The 22,848-nt window shown below is 59.4% G+C and overlaps 1 protein-coding gene across 2 annotated transcripts in view; it reads right to left on the bottom strand.

Moving 5' to 3' along the window:
• SMC6 (structural maintenance of chromosomes 6) overlaps nt 1-22,848 on the bottom strand; it is a 32,841-nt gene that overhangs the window by 7,027 nt on the left and 2,966 nt on the right. For both annotated transcript variants that reach the window (XM_074285399.1, XM_074285400.1), the window contains exons 2-23: nt 21,695-21,793; nt 21,222-21,370; nt 20,791-20,908; nt 19,433-19,538; nt 17,854-17,990; nt 17,207-17,268; nt 16,026-16,106; nt 15,088-15,189; nt 14,160-14,279; nt 13,979-14,077; nt 10,116-10,262; nt 9,828-9,916; nt 9,549-9,713; nt 9,125-9,303; nt 8,732-8,936; nt 7,884-7,998; nt 2,245-2,405; nt 2,021-2,156; nt 1,796-1,876; nt 1,271-1,441; nt 551-688; nt 99-244 (exon numbers count right to left, since the gene is read on the bottom strand). In XM_074285399.1, the coding sequence (XP_074141500.1) occupies nt 99-244; nt 551-688; nt 1,271-1,441; nt 1,796-1,876; nt 2,021-2,156; nt 2,245-2,405; nt 7,884-7,998; nt 8,732-8,936; nt 9,125-9,303; nt 9,549-9,713; nt 9,828-9,916; nt 10,116-10,262; nt 13,979-14,077; nt 14,160-14,279; nt 15,088-15,189; nt 16,026-16,106; nt 17,207-17,268; nt 17,854-17,990; nt 19,433-19,538; nt 20,791-20,908; nt 21,222-21,365 (2,702 nt within the window). In that variant the 5' untranslated portion in view covers nt 21,366-21,370; nt 21,695-21,793. The remainder of the gene's footprint in view (nt 1-98; nt 245-550; nt 689-1,270; nt 1,442-1,795; nt 1,877-2,020; nt 2,157-2,244; nt 2,406-7,883; nt 7,999-8,731; nt 8,937-9,124; nt 9,304-9,548; nt 9,714-9,827; nt 9,917-10,115; nt 10,263-13,978; nt 14,078-14,159; nt 14,280-15,087; nt 15,190-16,025; nt 16,107-17,206; nt 17,269-17,853; nt 17,991-19,432; nt 19,539-20,790; nt 20,909-21,221; nt 21,371-21,694; nt 21,794-22,848) is intronic.

The following is a 22,848-nucleotide window of genomic DNA, read 5'->3' as shown; positions in this document are numbered from 1 at the left end:
GGGGAGAAAAAGGAAGTGACTCTTCCCAGAAGGAGCCGCGAGGGGAAGCGCCAGGCTGGAGACCCTGCTGTCCTTGGCGCGGCGCAGGGCGCCCCTACCTGATGATCTCCTCCCGGTCGCCGTGACTGTTGCTCTCTGACTGGATCTTCTGGCGGAGCCGGGAGATCTCCCGGTCCAGCACGGACGGGCTCTTCTTCACCTCGATCCGCTCCGGGCAGATCTTCCTGGCCAGCGCGCTCTTCTCCTGCAACCAGGGATGCCCAACTTTCTTGAGCCTTCCCCCGGACCCTTTTCAGACACAGCTGGGTCCTGGCGGGCAGGGCCCCAACTCAGGGGAGGCCTGGTCTTCTCTCCACACTGGGCTCCACCTTGGTTCAGGGATCTGAGGGCCCAGCGCTTGGCACGGTGCCAGGCACACAGCTGGCACTTAGGAAGTACATACAGCCAACTCAGGCCTGACTGCATTGTAGGGGGCACGAGCCCCACGAGGGCGGCCCCCCTCCCGCCTCCCCGCCCCCATCCTCCCCGGAGCCTCGGCCACAGCGGGTACCTGGTGCTCCTTCTCCGTCTGGGTCAGCTCGTCCTTCTTTGCCATGAGCGCGTCCGTGTGCTGCCGGAGCTTCTCCTCGTAGTAGCGCAGGGAGCGCTTCTGGGTGTCCAACTCCGCATAGGCCTGGTTCAGCTCCTCCTAGGGAGGGGAAGCGCGTGAGGCCCCCAGAGGGGGGGGTCCCCGCGGCCCCAGCTGGAGCCCATCAGCCTCTGAGAAGCCTGGGGGGGGCAGGTGAGCTCGGCACTGGCCAAGCTGGGTCAGGAGGAGGCCCCCCCCCCCCGCCTCGGTGGCCGGATGCTCCGGGCTTTCCAGGCCTGGAGGCTCTAGGGCCTCAGCTGCAACGCTCAGACTCGGGATGAATCCCAGAACCCCTGGCCTATGCAGCCTCCCCGGCCCGAGTCCCATTCCACATCCCACTTTCTCAGCCTGCCCCTTGAACCCCAGCCAGGATCGGGCACAGACAGGGCCAGAAGAATGGCGGCTGAAGGATGGCCACGCCAAGCGGGAGGTTGTCCCGACTCTACCCCCTCTTCCTCCAGCCCTTCCCACCCCTTTTTGGGGGCTCTGTGTGCCCTGGGCAGGGTCCCGCAGAGGGTGTTTGGTCTGGGCTCCAGGGGCGCCAAGCCTGGCCCGGCCGCCGACGTGGGCGCCCACTCCCAGGGGAGGCTCCCCGCCAGCCCGTCGAGGCGCACACAGTAGACGGGAGGGCCCAGCACCGACCTTCACGGGCTCCGCCAACTCCGAGACCTGGTGGATCTTCAACTTGAAGTCTTCGTACGTCTGCTCGGCCTCCGAACGCTGCTTCCTCAAGCTCTCCAGCTCCTCCTTCCGAACCTTCATCTCTTCCTCCACTTTCTTCATCTGCTTTTTAATTTCTTCGTCTTCCTCCTCCTGTTCCCAACGAGAGCCCAAGAGACGGGGCGCCGGTCACCCAAGAGGAAGGGCCACGGGAGCACGGACGTCGCTGGGCAAAGGGAGGGGGTCGAAGGAAGAGAAGGGCCCTTCCCCACCAGGACCCGCGGCCGCAGAGGTGCCCACGGGCAGAGGCGTCGGAGGCAGGCAGGCAGGCGGAGAGCTGGGGGGCAGCCACTCGCGGCTCCTGGGCTGGCCCCGAGTCAGGGCCCCGGCCCGGCAGATAACCCGGGAGGCGGCTCGCGAGCTTGGTCTTAAGAGCTCCATCGCTGTGGTCAGAGGGAGCCCTGGGCCCTGGGGGGTGGGGGGCCCAAGGGGGCCGGGCCTCCTCACCAGAGTCGAGATGTCCACAGACTGGTTTTCTTCTTCATTCTCCAGATCTCTGATTTCTAGAAGAATCTTTTTGATTTTAATCTGAAAGAAACATTCGGGCTTTTTAGGTCCCTTTTAAAACTCACGGTCCCCCCTCCCCACAGCCTCCTTTCCCAGCAGGGCCCCCCCCTTCCCCACCTCTGGACTCCCCGAACCTCCCTAGGTGAGCCCGGGCCGGCCTCTCACCTTGAGCTCCTTCAGGTGCCGGTGGTGGTTGTTGACCAGCTCCTGATTCTTCCGCAGGTCGCTCTCCAGGGTGCCCATGTGCTTCTGGAAGACGGCCAGCTGCGCCGTTTTGTTCTCCACTTCTTTCTCCAAATGGCTGCAGGGGGAAAGAAAAGCCTGTGATGGCCTTGTCCTCGCTGCCCATCCCGGGCCATGCCAGTCCCCCTTGTCGGGCAGCCACCCACCTGATCTCTTTCTCGACATCCCCCGTGAGATAGCGCGGCCTCGTGCGCTCCGACGAATAGTAGCGTCGTTCAAAGACCTGGTCCCCTTCGGCGGTGAAGGCCTCGTTGCAGTTCTTGGGGGGTTTCTGCAGCTGCATCACCGCGCGGGCCAGCGGGCTGCTCTGAAACCCAGAACGGGAGACGGCTGTCACCAGCCAGGCGAGTGCGGCCCCCGGGCCCCAGACGCCCAGCGCAGGACCCTCCAGCTCGGGCGTCGGCGGGACCTTCCGAAGCAGAACGGGGCCGGGGGCTTTGTGAACACGTGGATTGGTCCATTTGCTTAAAATTCACAAAGACGGAAAGGTCAAAAGTCTGTCAAGGACACGTGGCTGTTTCCCAGCAAGTTTAACAGCCGTGTGCTCTGAGGTCAAATGGACACTGGGACCTGTCAAGCTCAATCGCGCCCTTTGCCGGTAAGAAAAAAGAATCGCATTTTGGTCCAGGGTGACAATGAAATGGTGTTTGCATTGGGAAGAAAAGTCGGGCAAGTTTTGGAGAAAAGGCCGACCAGGTCACTGAAGGGCTCAGAATGGGGCCGGCGATCGCGGGGAAATGGAGGAGAAAGGCCGGAGCTAAGGGGACCCTGAATCCTGCCTCTTCTCCCTCGGGGGCAGGACTTCTTCTCATCGGTCTGCGTTAAACCCCGTGATGCGCCACGAGCGGGCGCCGACACCACGAGCTGGGTCACCTTTCAACAAGAGACCAACGGCCGGGGACAGACGGCCGCGCCGGAGGGGCCTGGAGCTTTGAGAGCCTGTTCCGACCAGACTTTTCTTGCACAACCCAAGTGGGAAACGTGTGTGGAAGACCTGTACATGTTTCACACAGACTGGACCGGGGGGGAAGGGAGGGGAACAAAGTTTGGATGGTGGGGTTTGGCGGGGTGGCTGGGGACGGCCGTCTGTGCATGTGCTTGGGAAAGGAAAAAGGTAAAAAAAGAAGTCTATTCAGTCATTAAATGGAAAGGGGAAGGGAGAGAGAAAACAGTCTTAGCCAATTTCTAGAGAGGAGCCGGAAAAATCCTGGACACGGCAGCTCTGACACAGCCACCCTGCAGCCCGGGCCACCGAGAACACATGAAGGTGACCCAGAAACCTCGGCGCAAGGTCCTGGGACCGGGGAGGGGGAAGGTGACCTCCACGTCTGCCTCACAGCCCAGGGGCCGAGCCGGACACGAGGAACAGGACGGGGGAAGGCTGGGGAGCAGGCGAGGGCCGGCGGGCCGAGAACCTCATGGAGGCCGCAGCTCCCGGCCTCCCTCCTCAGGCCCTGGCGAGACCTTCAAACGGCGGGAAGACAAGGCCACTTGGGCTGGACTGTGGGGCACGAGACAAGGAGAAAAACAGAATAAAGTGGGCAAGGAAAGGGAAGAGGCGAGGGAGGCCTGGCAAAGCCCACAGGTGTTGGGGCCTCGAGCCACAGGCGTGGGAAATGCGGAGCTGTGTGAAGTGTAGGGACCGAACCCGCAGATTCTTGTACAAATCACCTCCGAGGATCCCCCAATTCAGATTTAGCAAAGGATGGCAAAGGGACAAAGAGGGGTCTGGTTTGTGGAGCCGGGGCAGGGGGGTCCACGAAGGAAGAGAAAACAAGACAGAGGAGGGCCCAGTCTGCCCCACGCTGCCTTCGGACAACAATTGGAGAACGCCCGGGGCCCACAGGGGCTGAACCAAGATGGCGGCTTCCAGGGGAATCAAAAGCGGGCTGAGACCGAGGGAAGGGCCCAAGGGCCCTTCCACCACTTGGAAGAGCAGGGCCCTCGGCAAAGGCAGGACGGGGAGAAGGAAGCCTCGCGGGTGTCCAGGACAGGTCCGGGGCTGGAGACACCGATTCGAGCAGTCAAGAGAATCTGGGGCTGGACCAATTCATAATGAACCTGTGAGAAACGAGGATGGTTCCCACACAAGTGACCCGAGTGTCCAGTGTCCATGGGGCTCAAAAGGCCAGAAGAGCAGAGAGGAAGGTCCTGGGGCTCAAGTGCCTGAATCCGAGAGCTGAGGAAGGATGGTCTGGGGGAGCAAGGATCTGGGGGAGGGCAGACCCAGCAGAAGCTGCATCCAGGTCGGGTAGGGGAGAAGGGCAAGAAATGGGCAGGGGGAGGAAGGACAGGATTTAGCCACCAAATGTACAGAGACTCAGAGGTGGCTGGGGGCTCGGGATCCAATCTGGCCTCCGACTTACGGCTCTGTGACCCCGGGCAATCACTTACCTTCGAAAGGTAAGTGTCTGAATGTACTGGAGAAGGATATGGCAAAGCACTCCACTGAGCACTGGAGTGGGCAACTCCCAGAGGGGGCACAAAGACCCCGAGAGACAAATGAATAAATATTCCCGCGGCCTGGTTGAAGGCTCCCATGGTGGATGAATCCAAAATAACTCATTGATGGTACGGTCAATTTCTTTTTTAGAAATTAAGTTATGCAAGTCCACGATTTCTTGTACAGTTTTCCATTTCATTTACAGAATCTATTTCATTGTCCTATATTGGGACAAATCATTTATTTCTTATTAAATTTAATGTGAATTTGGCCTTTGTAAAAAAAACAAAACTTTGCCAGTTTTATTAAAGAAATGGTTTCTTTTTTTCCTTCCAAGTGGACATTTTGCTTTCAATTTTATTTCTCAGGATTTTTTTTCATTTTTAATGGAGGCTTTTATTATCGGTTTTTTTAGTTGCCTGCTCAGTTCAATAATCTATTTTCTCTCTTTCATTAGTGTAGGTGGTTGGAGACGTAAGTTTTTCTTTTTTTTTTAGGCTGGGGTTAAGTGACTTGCCCAGGGTCACACAGCTAGGAAGTGTTAAGTGTCTGAGACCAGATTTGAACTCTGGTCCTCCTGAATTCAGGGCTGGAGCTCCATCCACTGCGCCCCCTAGCCGCCGCCATAAGTTTTTCTCTAAGGACTGCTTTGACTGCCTCCCCAAACAGCTGCCATGTTGTCTCTGTCATCTTTAATGATCTATTGTTTCTCGGATTTGTTCTTTAACCACTAATTATTTAGGATAAAGTTATTCAGTCTTCAATTATTTACTATTCAGCAGCTCTACTGAAGGTGATTTTTGCTGCACTGTGGCCTATAAAAGGCCGATTTAATATTTTTCTGTAGACAGTTCTCTCTTTTCACAAATTCCCGTTATGAAAATCTGACTCGCAGCAGGTGGAAGAGCCCAGCCTGAGCTCCAGGTCCTGGCAGAAGCGGTGGCAGTAGCAGCGCCGGTGCGGCTTTGTGCGGGCTCCCCCACTCGAGGCACTGGAGCTGCTTCTGGCTTCAGGGGCCTATGGAACAATCTATTTACCTTAAGCGAGAACTGCTCCTATTTTTTCGTGAGGTTTTTATGCCCTCATCTGTAGTTTTCTGTAAACATGCCATGCGCCACTGAGAAATACATACACTTCCTTATTCTCATCCAGTAGTCAGGGGGCGATCATGTCTAAGTTTTCTAAAATTCTGTCTAGCTCCTTAACTACTTTTGGTTAGATTTATCTGTGTCGGACAGGATTATAGTTCTACTGTCTTTCTTTCTATAACTCATTTAGCTCTTCTTTTAAATTTTTAGATCCTCATTTGATACGTATTTCACAGTTATATATACACATTAATAATAAAATTATGTGTGTATATAAAGCATAATGAAAAATTTGCTTTTAATATTAATTTGTTGTCCCTTATGCTTTTCAGCAAAAAGTAGTTCTCCTAGTTATTTCTTGCGATAACATCTATTTTTACTATTGCCTCCTCTGGGTCAATGGCTCTACTGCTGCTTTTTTACTTCCAACATCATTGATTTTTTCTAGCCTTTATTTCAACAATCTTTAATCCTGCTTTGCGATCCCTTTGCTGTCTTCCTTTCTATGGGTGAACAGGGATATTCAGGGGCCCACTTGCTAATCCTTTATTTCCCCCCCTTTTCATAGAAAGGAAAAGAAGGTGGGGAAGAGAGGAGTGAACCGGCTCATCCACGCCTTACAGTGGAGCTGTTGGCTGCCTGGGCTTCCTCCGTTCTTATGCTGGTTTCTCTCACTTCCTCATCCTCCCAGGCTCACAACGCTCCCTTCCGAGTTTGTCTTTCTTAGTGCTAATTTGCTCTTTTCACCTCTTCACTCTACCCCCACACCTCTGCTCTTCCCGTGAGGTAAAACATTTCTGCACAACAGTGTGAGTGTGTGTGTGTGTGTATGCGATGTGTGTGTGTGAGAGAGAGTTTTGTGTGTGTGTGTGTGTGTGGTGTGTGTGTGTTGTGTGTGAGAGAGAGAGTTGTGTGTGTGTGTGTGTGGTGTGTGTGCGGTGTGTGTGTGAGAGTTGTGTGTGAGAGAGAGTTGTGTGTGTGGTGTGTGTGTGTGTGTGTGTGTGAGAGAGAGAGTTGTGTGTGTGTGTGTGTGTGGTGTGTGTGCGGTGTGTGTGTGAGAGAGAGTTGTGTGTGTGGTGTGTGTGTGTGTGTGTGTGTGAGAGAGAGAGTTGTGTGTGTGTGTGTGTGTGTGTATGTGTGTGTGGTGTGTGTGTGTTGTGTGTGAGAGTTGTGTGTGTGTGTGTGCATGCGGTGTGTGTGTGTGTGAGAGAGAGGTGTGTGTGTGGTGTGTGTGTGTGTGCATGCGGTGTGTGTGTGTGTGTGAGAGAGAGTTGTGTGTGTGGTGTGTGTGTGTGTGTGTGAGAGAGAGAGTTGTGTGTGTGTGTGTGTGTGTGTGTGTGTGTGGTGTGTGTGTGTTGTGTGTGAGAGTTGTGTGTGTGTGTGTGCATGCGGTGTGTGTGTGTGTGAGAGAGAGAGGTGTGTGTGTGTGTGCATGCGGTGTGTGTGTGTGTGTGAGAGAGAGTTGTGTGTGTGCGCTGTGTGTGTGTGTGAGAGAGTTGTGTGTGTGCGGTGTGTGTGTATGGGGTGTGTGTGTGTGTGTGAGAGAGAGAGAGTTGTGTGTGCGCGATGTGTGTGTGTGTGTGCAGTGTGTGTGTGTGTGAGAGTTGTGTGTGTGTGTGTGTGCATGCGGTGTGTGTGTGAGAGAGAGTTGTGTGTGTATGGGGTGTGTGTGTGTGTGTGAGAGAGAGTTGTGTGTGTGGTGTGTGTGTGAGAGAGAGAGTTGTGTGTGTGCGGTGTGTGTGTATGGGGTGTGTGTGTGTGTGTGGTGTGTGGTGTGGTGTGTGTGTGTGTGTGTGTGTGTGCGGTGTAGTTTTCCTTTCCTCTGACTATTCCACATGAAAAGCCATAAATGAGCTGTGAAAAAGCAATTCCACTATTCCATAAGCTGTTTGAAAAAAATTAGGAGAGCATCGTTACCAACTTACTCCACAAGAAAAATAACGGTGTTAATGCTGAACCAGAGAAGTGTTGAGACCAATAACCAGTGAATGCGGATGCAAAACTTTAAACGTGAGTAAGGAAAGGGCAGTCGTAGATCACCAGGCAGCGCGAGGACCTCGGATCGAGAACACCTGGGAAACTCGCTCCGCCCCAGGCACAAGGACTCACCTCGGGCCGCGGGCCGCCGTCCTGCTGGTGGCCGAAGGGGCCACGGTCCTCGGCCACGATCTCCACTCACGCTGCCTCGCTCCGGCGAGCCCAGATCAGACCCGCCGGCCTCGTCACCCCCCTCCTCGCCCCCCAGGGGTCTTACTTTGATCAGCAGCACAGTCTCTATCCTCCTCATGTCAATCAGGCTATTGGCCACGACTGCGTTGTCGATCTCCAAAGCCGTGAGCACTGTGGGAAACTCCGGGTGGTAAGCCGCTCTGGGAGAAGACAGCGACAAGCTCGATGACCCTTTCCCACCCTGCATAGGGAAGATCCCTTTTGGGCCACAGAAGAGGCCAGAAGTTCCCCCCACACTCAGGGCTGCCAGCCAGCTGGGGGAGGGGCTGGCCCCACCCATCACGGGACAGATCCGGCAGCTGCCTTCCAATCAGATCTTCTAACTCTAGTCAATCAGTCAAGTATGGACGAAACACCCACTGGGTGCCAGGTCCTGGCTCTCAAGGTCTCATGGTTTAACGGGTGGTGGGAGAAGGAAAGCAGCACTTATTAACGCCTACTACGTGCTTCACAAACACTCCAACTGCTTCCATTTGGACAGTCAGGAAGCGCGAAGATGATGTGGCAGGGTCAGGGGGTGGCCACTGAAACCTCTTTACCAAGCTCTACGGCTGGCCACGCTGCTCAAACGCCCCATGCCCATCTGCCCAAAAGACTGTTCTACGGAGAATTAAAGCAAGGCGGGAGGGATCAGAACAGCCTCAAGATGTCTCTGACGAATGGAGATGATCCCCCAATATTCCCAGGGACCTTGGGGGCCGGGCCTGGGGCGGAGGCCGGAGCTCACTGCCCCGGGGCGCTCTCTTCTGGGCACCAAGGACAATGACCAACCACCAGCTCTGGCTCCTCTGACCTTTACGATGATGCTGGAGGCGGGGGCTGGGTCAGGAGTACCAGCATGCCTCCGGCCTCCTGGGGGGGGAGGAGCCTCACCTGCGGCTGACGTCGTACACCTCGTTGCGAAACTCGGAGACGATGATCTGGGGCCGGGAGGAGGACGGAGGATAAAGCTTCTTCATGAGTCCCTGGAGGACCCGCTCATCCTTGTAGTTGTGACAGCAAAAGGCAAAAATGAGGCCCTTGAGGCAGCACTCGACGGCCAAGGCGAGCTCGGGGTCGCGCAGGCGAATGCAGGCTCCTGGAGAGAGAGCAGCCCGGTCAGCGGCCAGGGCCCCGTCCTGGGCGCCGGATTCAGGTGGGAGCCGGCGCGGGGCCCCCCATGGAGGGAGGATGTCGTCCCCGGACGACTGATCCAGGGGAGGGTCCGCTGCCCCCCTCGGTCATCCCCATGCACGGGGCCCGGCCCAGATTCGTCCCGAGGCCTACCCAGTGGGCCCACGGGCTTGCGAGTGAATTGGCCCTTGCGGTAGGCGTCCTCGATGGCCTCCAGGAGGGCCGGCACTTGGGAGCCAAACTGCTTGAGCCGGTTGGTCCTGGTCTCCTTCAGCTGGTGCAGGTGTCTCCGCTTGGTGTTCAGAGTCTGCAGCACGTCCGACTCCTCTTGCCTAACCAAGGGGACGAAGCGTGAGACCTGCCCGCGGCCCAGCCCCGCCTCCCCCAGGGGAGCCGGGGGCCACCTCTCTAGGGACCCATCTATACAACCTCACGGGTCTGAGGGCCCCTCGGGTTCCATCTGCCTAATGCCTCATGGCCTCCAGAGCCGGGGGAGCTCCAGAGGAAGAGGCTGCCGGGGACCCTGGGGGGCAGTGGCTGAAGCAGGAGGGGTATCGGCCCCTGGGGAGCCCCATACTTCATTCTGGACCGTTCCTCCTTGTCTTTCTCTATAGCCTGCCGGAAACGCTCCATCTCCTGCCCCAGGAAATCTTCTTGGTCCTCGTAGCTCTTGAGCCTTTCATTCAATGCAGTGACTTTTTTCTGCCTTTCCTGCCGTGCTGGCTCCAAACTCTGGTTAGCACTGCGGGACCGAGCACACGGTGACAGGCCCCATGGCAAACTCTGCGACCGGCCCCGCCCCCCAGGGCAGAGAACCCAGCCCCCCTGCTTCGGTCCCACCGAGGAAGCCCCCTACCTCCTCTTTAGCTCCTCAATTCGGTTCCTCAGCTGCTCGCCGTCCTTCTCCAACCCTCTAAACTCATTACGGCAGCGAATATATAAAACCTGACGTCAAAACATTAGGCCCCGTGAGGGAAGCAGGGGACGAAGGAGCCTTTCCCTAGAACATTCTGAGGGTGGACGTGATCACGCGAGCCTCCCTCTTCTGAGGAGAGAGTGGAGGGCCCAGGCAGCCCATCCCCCAAGAGCCGCCCATCTGGAAGGTCACCAAGGCCCGGAGCCGAGCAGCCCCCCCGGCCCTCACCTCAGCGTCATTGTAAGCTTTCTTCTTCTGGATCAGATCCTCCTTGGCTTGAATGCACTTGGGCTCCAGCTCGATGGCCTCCTCGCTGATCTTCTCCAAGTTATCCTGAATGGCCTTAAACTTCTCCTCGGACGTGCCGACTTTGACCTTTAAGGAAAAAGATGCCTCTGAGGAAAATCCCCAAGGCCCAAATATATGCAAAGTGGACAAAGGAGGGAAAATGGCCCAGAACTCCCCGAGCTACCGTGGCGGCGGCCTGTCTGACCATGACATCAGATCTCAGGGGCAGGAGGAAGCTCTCGCTCTCCGTTCCCAAGCTCCAGAAAGATGGCCGAGGGCAAGGGCACCTCTGGGGAGCCGTCTCTGCATCCAGGAAGAGCAGATTTGGGGGCCCTAAGGCCTTACTTTTGACCTGTTTCAATTAGCTCCCCTTCCCCTCACAGCCCTGGCACACGACTTCTGGGCTGAAAGTGGCCAGACGCCCTTCCTTCAGCCCTTCAAGGACAGCTCCGAGCCCCGAGGGCTGCCTCATTCCTCTGCCCACTGCACCACACTGCCTTCTTTTTCAGAGCGCAAAAAAAATGAGCAAGTCCCTAAGGCTGAAGTCATAAATATCTGCTGGTGAAGGGGGGAGGGGGCAAAAACTGAGAGGAGCATGTTGAAAAGCAGTAGTCGCTTTGCCTAGTTTCGCTTTTATTGAGCATCAAGAGATCCTTATATGGCTGATGAGTCAACACACATTCAGCTCTGATCCAGTAAACCCGTGCGTGCCCTTCCCGGCTGCTTCTTCCTCCACAAACACAGGGACCGTGACGTCTACGCCACCCTCGTTCTGGTGCCGAGGAAGCCTCTTCCTGGCCCCTGCCCGTCAGCCACTTCCTCCCCCCTCCCCCCTCCCGCTTCCTCTCTGCTTCTTTTAGTGATCTTTATTTAAAAAAATGTATTTCTCCCTACCCTCCCATGACACACAAACAATTCTTAACATTCTGTTTTGGGGGCAGGGGAGGGGACGTGTGAGGCAATCGGAGTCACGGGAGCTGCCTAACATAACAACATTAAATGTCTGAGGCTGGATTTAGACGCGGGTGGTCCCGATTCCAGGGTCAGCGCTCTACCCACTGAGCCATCTAGCTGTCCCTTTAAATTCGCTTGTACAACTTCTGAGCTCAATCTTTCACTTTCTCTCTCCCTATCCCTCCTCCCTGAGGTTGCACACAATTCGGTACATGTGCAGTCACGCGGAATATTTCCGTCAGTCACGTTGTGAAAGAAAACATGGGCCAAAAAAACCAAAAACCACCCTCTCTCAAGAAAATCCTGCTGCGCTGTGAGAAACGATGAGCAGGATGCTCCCAGAAACGCCTGCACCTCCTTCAGTGGACTGAAGCAGAGGGCTGGGTCCCGTGCACAGAGTAACGGCGAGGACACGACCAGCCGTCAGCGCCGTAACTGCCCAGCAACGCTGATTCAGATCGACTGAAGGACTTGGGATGAAAAATGCTCTCCACACCCAGAGAAAGGACTGCTGCTGCGTCTGAACACGTTGAAGCGGTTGTTTTTTTTACATATTTTACTTCATCTGAAAACCGTTTATATCTTTTGATCACTTACCACTTGGGAAATGACTTATCTTTACTGTTTGCTCCAAAAAAAAATTTTTTTTTTTAAATAAGTGACTTGCCCAGGGTCACACAGCTAGAAAAAATTTTTTTAAAACAATGAATCGTATTTCCCTGTTTATTCTATTCCCTTTTCACATCCCTTCTCACAAGTGTTTTGCCCCCCTCTATCTGAACCCCCTTCTATCCTGCCCTTCTCCTTTTCTGCAGGCTCAGACAAGTCTTCCCTACCCAAATGAGTGTATATGTTATTCCCTCTTTGAACCAATTCTGATTCAAGTTCGGTTCACTTACTACCCTGCTCCTCCTCCACTGCAAAAGCTTTTCTTGCCTTATACGTGTATGTGATAACGTTTACCCCAGTCTACCGCTCCTTCTCAGTATGTTGCTTTCTCACTCCCAAATTGTATTTTCTTTAGATGTTATTCTTTCCTATTCAACTCATCCCTGTGCCCTCTGTCTAGATATACGCCTTCGAACTGCCCTGATCATCAGAAAGTGGGAAGTAGCCTCTTCCCATACAGGAACTCTCTTTCCTGTTTACCTTTTTACATTTCTCTAGAGTCTTCTATCTGAAAGCCACATTTTCTCTTCAGTTCTGGTCATTTCATCGAGAATGCCTGAAAATCCTCTAGTTCATTGAATATCCCTTTTTTTTTTTTTCCCTCTGAAGAATTATACAACTCTGAAGGACCCATGATGAAAAGGTGGCGCAGTGGATGGAGCCCCAGCCCTGAAGTCAGGGGGACCTGAGTTCAAATGTGACCCCAGACTCCTTACACTTCCTGGCTGTGGGACCCTGGGCAAGTCACTTAACCCCACTTGCCTCAGAGGAAAAAAAAAAAGATAAAGGTCTAGGCTTGTTTCGATCATGGTTTTTCAGGTAGTTAATTTTTCTTAGACCTATTTTCCAGGTCAGTTGTTTCCCCGATGAGATAGTTCACATGGTCGCCTATATTTTCATCCTTTTGGTTTGGTTTGGTTTCTTGACTTCTCATGAAATCATTCGTCTCCATTTGAGGCTAATTTCCCCCTTCAGTGAGGCTTTGTACCTCCTCCTCCACCTGTCTCAGTTGTTTCCTTCAGTGGGTTTCCCCCACCATTCGGCCATCCTGCCTTGTAAATCATTCTTCTCCTTCACGGCTTTTGTCCTTCCTTTGCCATTCGGCCTCGTCACTTTTTCATGTGTGGGTTTCCTCCGTCTTTTCTCTGTGTGGTTTTCTTGCATCGCTCTCCCTTCTTTTTCCAAGTTTTCCTGCTTCTCTTATTTGATGGTTCAAAATCCCTCTTGAGCTCTTCCAGGGCCTCGGTTTTCTTGCAGGCTCTGGATGGAGGGGGTCCCACTTGTATCTTCTGAGCATGTGCTTTGAACTTCCTTGCCTCCTAAACTTCCTATGCTCAGCACCTTTTTCTGTTGCTTGCTCACTTTTCTAGCCCATCACGGGACTTTTAACTGTTTGTCAGAGTTCTTCCAGGGTGGAGGGTCAAGTGGGGCGGAGTGCTCCAGAGGCTTCCGGATTTGTGCTCCCCCTTGGCTCTGTTCCTTGCTCAGGCTCCTTCCTAACCTTTGCTCCTCCTCCTTCTGGGACCCTCGGTCACTGCCAGGTCACAGAGTCTTCCCCAGCCACAGACTTTTACCTTACGGTCACACAACTGGCACAAGGGCTGTGGAGTTTGGGGCTGAGGCTGGCGCTGGCCATCCCTGCCCCCACCGGGCCAAGCCCTCCAGCCAGTGACTGGCAGTCCCTCGAGTCCCTGCGCTGCTGACCTGCCCCGGAGAACCCCCTGCTCCAGACTCAGTTTTCTTCCCAGTTTTCTTCACTTTGGTGGTGAATCCTGCACTCAATGACCCGACTTCTTTCCCACAAAGAGGAGAGTGGGGCCCCCGCTCTCCTCAGTGAGGTCTCCCCTCCCCCTCACGGCCCCCTGCACCAGGCCCAGCACATGGGGCTCCAACCGCCTGGCTCCCGGCTGCTCCCTGGAGCCCTACCCTAACAGCTCACCAGGAGCCAGGCCACGCCGCGCCCTGTAGTCTGAGCGAGACCCGAGTTCCAATCTGGCCTCAGACACCTGTGATCCGGGTGACCCTGACGTCGCCCTGCCTCAGGCTCCTCGCCTGTAGAATGGGGAGGCTCAGCCCCTCCTCCCAGGGCTGCTGTGGGGATCAAGTGAGACCTGAGCGGTGAGGCTCTCAGAGATGGCTCTGGCCCAGTGGGGGTGCTCCCCGGAGGTCTGTTTGCTCACCCGCCAGTCCTCCACCTTCTGCGTCAGCCGCAGCGTGCGCTCCTCCCCGGAGCTCACCTGACTCTTCATTTCTTTAATCTCCTTCTCGTACTCGCCCACCTGCAAGACAAGGAGGCGTGAGTCCCGAAGGCCCCTCCGACCCCGGGCCGGCCCCAGCGCGCAGAGACCCCCGGCGGCCTACCAGGGCCCAGGCCATCTCGTGCTTCAGGTCCTCCAGCTTCTTCCTCATCACGCTCAGGTCGGCGATGCTCTGGAAACGCTCCTCCTTCTCCAGGCACTGGCGCCGGAGCTCCAGAAGCCGCTGCAGACACAAGGGTGAACCTCTGCTAGAGTGTGCCTGGGGGCACGGGGGAGGGCCTCACAGCCCCTGGGGGGGCTCGGGATCATGGGGGATCCAGCCATGACACCTCGGGGTGCAGGGGCTCGGGCGGGGCCCACAAGGGGTGGCCCTGCTGCGAGCCCTCATGTCTGTTGCTGGGGTTCTGGCCCCTGCAGTGGCCCAGTTTTACGCATGACTCCAACAGGCCCTCCCCGTATGCCTGAGAAGCAGGAGCAGGGCTTTGATCTGAACCTCGCCTCCCCGGCCGCCCCATGAGACTCAGCATTGCCGTCAGCTCAGTCCCCCCAGTTCCTTCCCCTTCCCCCCGTTTTGGGGCCAGGCCAGAGACCACTCAGACGGGGGGCAAAGCTCCGGCCTCCCCCTCACAGCCTGGAGCCTGAGGGGTGGCTCTTGAGGAGGGGGGGGTCACAGCCGTACCCTCCAAGTCGGGCCTGCTGCCCTCAGGTGGGCATGCTGCTTTAGGGCCAGGCCGGGCCCGGGCACCACAAAAAGCGCCTACACTGGCTGCCCTCCCCGCCACCGTTCTCTGCCCCGCCAGTCCTGCACTGTCGGCCGGCTATGACCCCTACGTCTCCCCAGGGCCTCTAGGCCCAAGGCCGTCCCCATGTGGCCCTGATGACCTCATCCTCTCCTCTCTGTGGACCCTCCTTCCCACCCTCAGACACCCCACGGGGGGGGAGGGGATGGTGACTCCTCGGGCCCAGGCCCTGGGTGTGGCTGGTCACTCGCCCCTTTCTCTCTGGTCTCCCCAGGGTCGGCTCTCACCTACCTCTTCCCCCTGCTCGATCTGGTCCCGGGTTCTGGCCTTGGTGTCCATGATGTATGAGTAATCCTCTTTCATCTGCTCCAGCTGGGTCGCTTTCATAAAGAACTGCGCCAAAGAGCGGCACGAATCAGGCGCGTCCCCGAACCCCGTTCCTCTCGTGGCTGGGGGGGCGGGGGGGGGTCTGCACAGAGGGCGCCAGGACCCTGCTTGGCTCAGGGCCAGAGGCCGGATTGGAACTCCAGGAGACCTGGCGCCCACAGCCACGCCCTCGCTGGAGGAAGAGGGCCCCTCCCAAGCCCGCTGCTCCGGGCAGAGCCCCATCTCCGTGCTCCCGGGGGGCTCCTGCCTGGAGCATGAAGGCTCCCCACCCCCACCCAGGGGTTGTGTTCTCTCTGCTTCAGAGACTCAAAGGCCCCCACCCTGAGGAGACCCAGGAAGTCCAAGGTCGCTTCTCCCGGCTCACGGCCCGGCAGACTCTGGGTCAGTTCCGGAACTCCGGTTACACTTGTGGAGGCCCCTAGAGGGCGCCCTGTCCAGGAGGGAGAAACCAGTAGTGCTCCGCCTGGACTGCAGGCCCAACCCTGGGCGCCACCTTTACCGAGGAGGGGGACGGGCCATTCAGAAGGGGCCCAAACCTCCACAGCCGTCGAGCCCGGCACTCTTGCGGCCGTTCTCCCAGAGCCTCGGCTCTGGCCCCCCGCCGTGCCCCACATTCGGAGCCCCCGGGGCTCTCTTGTCCAACGTGCCGGACCACTCGGTCACCTCCTCCTCCAGCTCGTCTCGCAGGGTGAAGTGGCTTGTCCAGGTCACCTGGCTGGACTTGAACTCAAGGCTCTGCAGGGGCTCGCCACTCTCTGCCAGGGCCAGTGGGGGCCGCAGGGTGAGGCAGGGTCACACCCCGGCCTGGGGTCCCGGAAGGCCGCACTCCCGGGCTCCCTTACCTTGTATTTGTCCCCTTCGTTCTTGGACTGCAAGAACTGCTTGCTCATCTCTTGGGTCAGAATGGACACGGGGTTGTCCACCTGGGGACGGACAGACAGAGGAGTCATTAACGCCCGCCCGGACCCACCGTGGCAGGATTGGAGGAGTGAGGCGGGTCTGGGAGCGGCGTCTGTGGGGGCCAGGCGAGGTGGGAGGACGGCCGGAGCCCCGAGGAGACAGCCTCCCTGCTGCGAGCAGAGACCGAGGCCCGGCCCCGCCAGCCTGCACAGGGCGTGGGCTCCAGGCCCGGGAGCTCGGCGCCTCTGGACCTCCGCCGGCCTCCACTCAGGGACAAGGCTCAAGGCCCGTCTTAGTCACTGCTTTCGACAACGCCAAGGAGGCCGGCCTCCATGTCTCAGCCTCCAGTGAGGGAAACCGAGGCTGGCTCCCATGACCCCCCCGGCCGAACCAGGAAGTCCAGCCCCGTCAGCGAGGCCGGCAGCAGCCGGACAGCCCTCAACAGACGTCCCCTCGGAGCAGGAGCCGTCATTACCCCCCGTGGGAGGCTGTGCTGGCTCAGGGCCTGGGCTGGGCCCAGGGATAAGCCTCCAGCTTCCGGACGTGGGGGAGGGCAGCTTCAGCTTGCTTTCTGCAGCAGCTGCGTCCCCCCGGGGCCAGAGACCCGAGTCTGAGGCACTCGCTTGATGGATCCTCTGGACACGTCCACACCGGACCCACCAGGCCACCGCGTCCCTTCCTACCCAAGTCTCAGTCTTCCTACAAGGGGCACTGAGATGGGAGTGCCTCCCCGCGTGCCCCCCCATTCATGGCTTCTGCCCCACGATCGCCAGGCTGCCTCCACTCTCACCCAGAGGAAGGGGTCGGGTGAGGGGTGAGAGGACCAGGCTGAGGCTGGAGGGCCCGAGTTCAAATCCAGCCCCTGCCCTTCCTCCCCCCCTTCCGGTGGCCCCTTCTCGCTCCTCTCTCTGCTCATTAGCCTATGAGCACCCATGCTAAGTGCTAAGGACTAAGGGCACCCGAGGCGGGCCGGACGGGCGAGAGGAGAGTGTTCCTGTGCGATGGGAGCCCGCGGAGATGCCGGGGGGAGGGGGGCGGGGTGCTCAGAGGGCCCACCTCATAAACACTCCCTTCTGCTTTCTGAAAGCACAAACCGATGGGACGCAGCGCGCCGGGCCGTTACCTGGATGTTAAAATGGTCGAGGATGGCCGTGAGCTCTTCCTTCTTGGCAGAGACCAGATTTCCTAGTTAGAAAAACACACAAGGAAGCCCAGTGACATCGGGCTGCGTGAGGTCTCGCCCTGCAATCCCACGGGAGCTCGCTCCCCCGCCGCAATCAGAGCTGCGCTGCCCCTGCCCCCAGGGTCCGGCGGGCACTGAGCAGGGCTGACGGGCACTGAGTGGGCCCAGGGGCGATCCCGTCTGCAGCGAGGCACACTTGGCGAGAAGGGCCTGGAGAGGGCAGGGTGAGTGGGCAGCCTGGGACCACCTGTCAGAAGCAGCAGGGGAGCCCTCCATGGCACTGAGTTCCTCTGGGGGGGCACACAGCCTGCAGGCCGAGGCCTTGGGGAAAACCGCAGCAGGAAGCAAGGGGGGGCGAGGAGGGCCCCAGGGCGCTGCCAGGGAGTTCGGGGGCATCTGCAGTCCCGGCACGTTCCCGCTCTGCCAAACTGGCAGGGGAGGCAGAGGGCGTGGCCAAGGCTGCAGGAGCGACGCCCGGCCCGGCTGTTGGGGGGCGGCTCGGGGCCCAGGGACCGCCCTCGGGCTGGGGAAGGCCCAGAAGCGCCGCAGCAGGCCGAGGCGGCCGGGAGGCCCGGGTCAGAGCTCACCGGTCTGGCCCTTGAGCTTGTAGCTGCGGTTGCCCTCCACGCTGATGTGCTGCTGCACCGTGATGGAGTCCCCGTACACCGCCGGCTTGAAGGCGTCCTCCCCTCTGTTCCGGAGCGTTATCGAGATGTCAGCAGAGCTGCAAACGTGACCAGAGAAGCCCGGTCGTCCTCACGGGGACAGCCAGGGCCCGGCCGCTCTCCGCGGCTGCCCGCCCCCCGTGGGATGACGGCCTTCTCCGAGTCGCCTTTCCCTTCCCTGTCTACCAGGGCAGAGCCCACCAAGGCTTGTTTCCAGAGGGATGCCCCCCGCCCCGGCCGCCGGGGCTCCCCTTGTTTCCTGTTTCCGACCCCAGATTCCGGCCGCTCCTCTTCGACCTGGTGCCTCCATAGCGAGCTTGGGACATACCAGGCACAGGGGCCGGCGCTAGCTCCCATCTAGACCGCCCGCAGACCCCCCAAAACCTCTCCCCCTGCTCCTGTCTGCCAGAGCCTTCGTCCTGGTCACGGCCTCCGGGGCTTTCGCTGTGGCGTTCCCTATTTCTGCCGAGGCTGCCGCCCCCTTCCAGGCTCGAAGCCTCAAGTCTCCCTGACTCTGAGCCACAATCCTTCCTTGCCAGTCCAGTAACAGCTGGGGTTGGGGGTCCCCCTTGCTGAAAGCCCACCCCCACGGCTCTGAAAGCTCATCACAATTTGGCGTCGGGCTCCTGCCTGCCTCAGGGCTGAGGTTCTGAGCTGGAAGGGACCCCCAAGGGCCCTTGGGACCAAGCTCCTAACGAGGCCCAAAAGCAGACTCATCCCAGACCCAGGGTCAGACTCAAAGCCCCTCCCACGTGCTGCCCGCTCCTGGACAGTGGAAAGACAGGGAGGTGGGGACAGAAGTGTCTCTGGGGGGCCCAGTCAGGGTTGGGGGCCCCCACGTTTGGGCAAAGGCCCCCCAGGGCTGTCAAAGCCAAAGAGAAGGGGCCGCGTGCCAGCTTGGAAGCCACAGCCGCAGCTGCCGAGGCCAGGCAGGCCGGGTCACCGGGGAGCTCCCGTGGCAGCTGTGGACAGAGCGTGGGGGAGGGGCGCGGGAGAGGCTGTGGACGCCGCCTGACCAGCCCTCCGACCGCGGTTATGTGGGCCGGCTCTCTCGGGGGAGAGAGGGGAGGATGAGGAGGGAAACTCGGCACAAATTAGCGTCGTCACGGTGATTTCGTGGGTCTCTGTTTTTTAGAGTCGTTTCCAACCCTGGTTTACCAAACAGCCCTTGACCAGCAGCGGGAGGGCGGCAGCCTCACGTTCCCCTCCCCCAGGGCCACCTAACTTCCCTCTTGGCTGCGAGGGGGTGGGGAGGGTGGCATCTGGACCCCTCATTCCCTCCTTTAGTTCCTGCCCCTCCCCCCGGCCCTGCAAGAGTCCTGAGCTTCCCTTCACCGCCCACTTCAGAGTTTCATTCTGTGCGGCCTGGACCAAAACCCGAGGGGTTTCTGGCTCCCTCCCACCCCCCTCCCTTTTCTGGGGCATTGGTGAGTGAGGGAAACAGCCGCCTCCTCCCGCACTGGCACGCCAGGCCCGAGGCCCTGACCCCCGTGGCACTCACTTCTGCCCGTCCTTCACGAATCCTTTCAGGGAGGAGCCCCTGTTGGTGGCCGTAGCTTTCCCTCCGAGACCCACGATGAGCGCAGTCAGGACGGCGCTTTTGCCACCTGAGGGGGTAAAGGACAGCAAGAGCCCAGTCACCGACTGAGAGAGGCTTCTTCCTGGTCCCCCAGGACGGCGGCTCAAATCCCCCCCCACTGCCCAGCGGGCCCTGCCCCCTCCTCGAGGCGCCCTGAGTGGCAGAGGAGCTCGAAGGGCACGGCCAGCCAGCACCCACGGCCTGTGAGTGCTTCCAGTCAAAGTCAGGGAGAATTCCTCCTCCCCCAGAACGAGACACGATAAACCTCCTTCCTCGGACGCTCGTCTGAAAAGCGGGGGCCGACCCTGAGGCGCCGCCCACCCACCCAGGGGGGAACGACCAGCTGAGATTCTGCCCCGGAGGGAGTCAGCCCCGTTTCTCGGGCCCAGGTCTGTCCGTCCGTCCTCACAGCAGTCACTAAGCCGGCTCACGGCCGTGCCGGGCCTCCTGCCAAGTGCCCCCCCAGGGCCTGCCCCGAACCCCAGGGCTCAACAGCTGGGACAGAGCAGAACCAGAGCGGCCCAAGTTTAGGCGCCCGAGTAGTTCCGAGGCCGGAGAACGCCTGTCCGGCTTCTCCTGATCTGTTTATAGGGAACAGGACAGAACTTAATGCCAGCAAAACCACAAGAAGCCATTTTCCTTCTTGAAGAAGGACATGAAAGAAGTGCCAGGAGTGAGGAGTCGTGGGACTCACCCACGGGCCAGCCAAGAGGGAAGCCGGAAGCAGGGACTGCCCTCGGGCCGCTGGGTGGCAGGATGCCCGGGGCCAACGCCCCCACGGCCCATAACCACCCACAGCAAGGGCCGGAGAACTCAGAGCAAACTGAGGACGCCTCCCTGGGGACGAAGGGGCCTGCCGGGGCCGTGGGCGTTTTAAACACTAATGGAGCTTCTCAGACTTTCTCTGCCACACGTGCGCACACAAGCACCTCCCCCAGCAGAGCGCGGCGGCGCTGGGAGGGGCTCCCGGTGGGCCTGGGCCGGGGGAGACACCGTGAATCCTGGGGAAGGGCCGGCGGACAGAGACGATGACCGAGACCCATTCACCCCCAACTCAGGGCCACAAGAAAGAGTCCCTCTCGGGCCTGGCCGAGCCCTGCAGACGCTCGTGAGCTTTTCTCTGGACGCCAGGATGCCCACGAGGCTGCAGGGGGTCACCCACGCATGTGGGGGTGGAGGGAAGGTCACCAAGGCCGGGGCCCAGAGCTGCCCCCCCCCCAGTGCCCGGGGCTCTCAGGGCATAGACCAGCACGGTGAAGCCCAAACCGACGCCAACTTACTCCCGTTGTTTCCCACCACGAAGTTGACGTTGGATCCGAACTTAAAAGGCCCCAGCATGGCGTGGCACATGAAGTTCTTCAGCTGGATGCTCTCGATGATCCCGACTTCGGCCGACACCTGTTAAAGACCCGGGGGCGTCAGCGCGGCCCGTCCATGGAGGGCACCGCCCCCGCCCGGCCCAGCCGACCCCGGCTAAGAGACCACGAAACAGGCCGCCCCGGGCAGCGAGCGCTCCCGATGCGCTAACACTGGCCGCGGCCGGACTTTCTCAAGGACACGTCCTGGCCCGGCTAGGACCGCACCCCGTCGGGACGGGCGTTCTTGTCGCAGACCGGAGCGGCGGGGAAGACGAGGCAGGAGACCCCGCGCTGGACAGGCCCCTCCCCCCTCTTTGGGAAGGGAACGGGCAGTTGGCTACAGCGTTACTCACCAACTGGTTCGAGGCGGTCCCGGGGGACAGAGACCGGGGGGACTCCTCCTCCTCGCTCTCCTCCTCAGACCTGCTGGCCTGCTCCTGCCTTTGCTTCTTCTGCATCCCCATGGGCAGAAAACTGTCCTCCTTTCTTTTCGCCATGGGGCCTAGAACAATGAGGTGTTCCGAGGGGGCCTCAGACCCTGCCCTGGGGGGGAGGGGGTGTCCAGGCCTCCCTCCAGTCTCGTCCACCCTGCCCCCAACGCTGAGAGAGCTGCCCCGTGGGGCCTTTAGCCAAGCCCTTCCTGGCGGCCCGGGGCAGCCTCGGCTTCCCACACTCTGGCCCCGCCCGGCACCCTGGCCCTCCCTCCCCCCCACGGCCTCCCCCGGCCCTCTCCTGCCACGGGGGAGCCTTCCTGGCTAGTGACCCAGGCAGTGGGAGGCGCAGGGAAGCCTGGCAGCGGCGAGGCGGCCTTTTGTTTGGTTCTCACCAGTTACGAGGCAGCCCCGAATCGGGCCGGACTCCCGAGCTCCGGCGCGTCCCCTTCCTCAGGGGGCTCTCCGTCCCGGCCCAGACGAACGGTCCGGACCTAGGAGACGCGAGAGAAAAGCAGCTTGTAAAAGACGAAGGGCTTTGGGACCCGGGCCGAGCACGCGGCCGTTCTGCTGCCTGGGTCGCTGCCGAGTGAGGAGCTCTGGGCCCCGCTCCCGGGCCGGCCCTTGCAGGGGCACAGGGAGAGCCCGGGGCAGCGGGGCAGGGATCGGAGAGCTGGCATTTAGCAGAAATTAAACTCCGGCCCCCCAAAGCACCAGCCCACCCCCAGCGCCTGGCTGACACAAAGAGTGAGAGCAGTCACCGATAGAGGGCCGGGCGGCTTCCCCCAGCCTCGCCCTGGGGCGCGCCCCCTCCCTGCTCCTGCAGGCTGTGACTGACCGCCTCTGGATTACAGACTTGTCCGGGAGGAGGCCCCGACAGAGGGGGGCAAGAGGGGACGGGAGGGTCTGGGCCAGGTGGAGAAGGAGCAGACCCGGGGGCGGGGGGAGGGAAAGGGCGGGTCAGGGGCTGATGACCGCGGGACCCCTCAACACTTTCCTCACTGCCCGCTCTGACTCACTCAGAGACACCGTGTCCTCTATGAATCACTATCCATGAGCCACAGGGGCAGCTAGGGGGCGCAGTGGAGAGAACGCTGGCCCTGAGTTCAAATCCAGCCTCAGACACTTAACACTTCCTGGCCGTGGGACCCTGGGCAAGTCACTTAACCCCAACTGTCCCAATAAAAAAATTAAAAACATAAATGACCTCCAAGGTCACCGCCATGTGGGGGAGGGGCCATCTCCCCTCTCCACGCTACTTAAGTCCTTTCTGTGCCCGCCCAGCGGTGACTAATTCCGGACGGGCGCCCGGACGGAGCTTCCCCACCCTGGGGCTCTTTGTCCAAGCGAGGCCCCGGGAGCTACCGGACCCAGGCCCGGCCACAGGAGGAATCCAGTCTGTGAGGGAGGGAGCCCATTTACCGCCTTCCCCTCCCCCTGAGCCCCACAAAGGGAAAAAGCTCCGCGCTCATGGCCTCCGACCGCGCCGAGACGTAGCAAAAACTGACGCTGGCCGACTTAGGAAGTTCAAATCACCGAGAAAGGCGCC

This window comes from Sminthopsis crassicaudata, chromosome 2 (genome assembly GCF_048593235.1).
Source record: "Sminthopsis crassicaudata isolate SCR6 chromosome 2, ASM4859323v1, whole genome shotgun sequence".
NCBI lineage: Eukaryota > Metazoa > Chordata > Mammalia > Dasyuromorphia > Dasyuridae > Sminthopsis > Sminthopsis crassicaudata.
The sequence above is the reverse complement of the archived record's forward strand: the minus strand, read 5'-3'. Positions and strand labels throughout refer to the sequence as shown.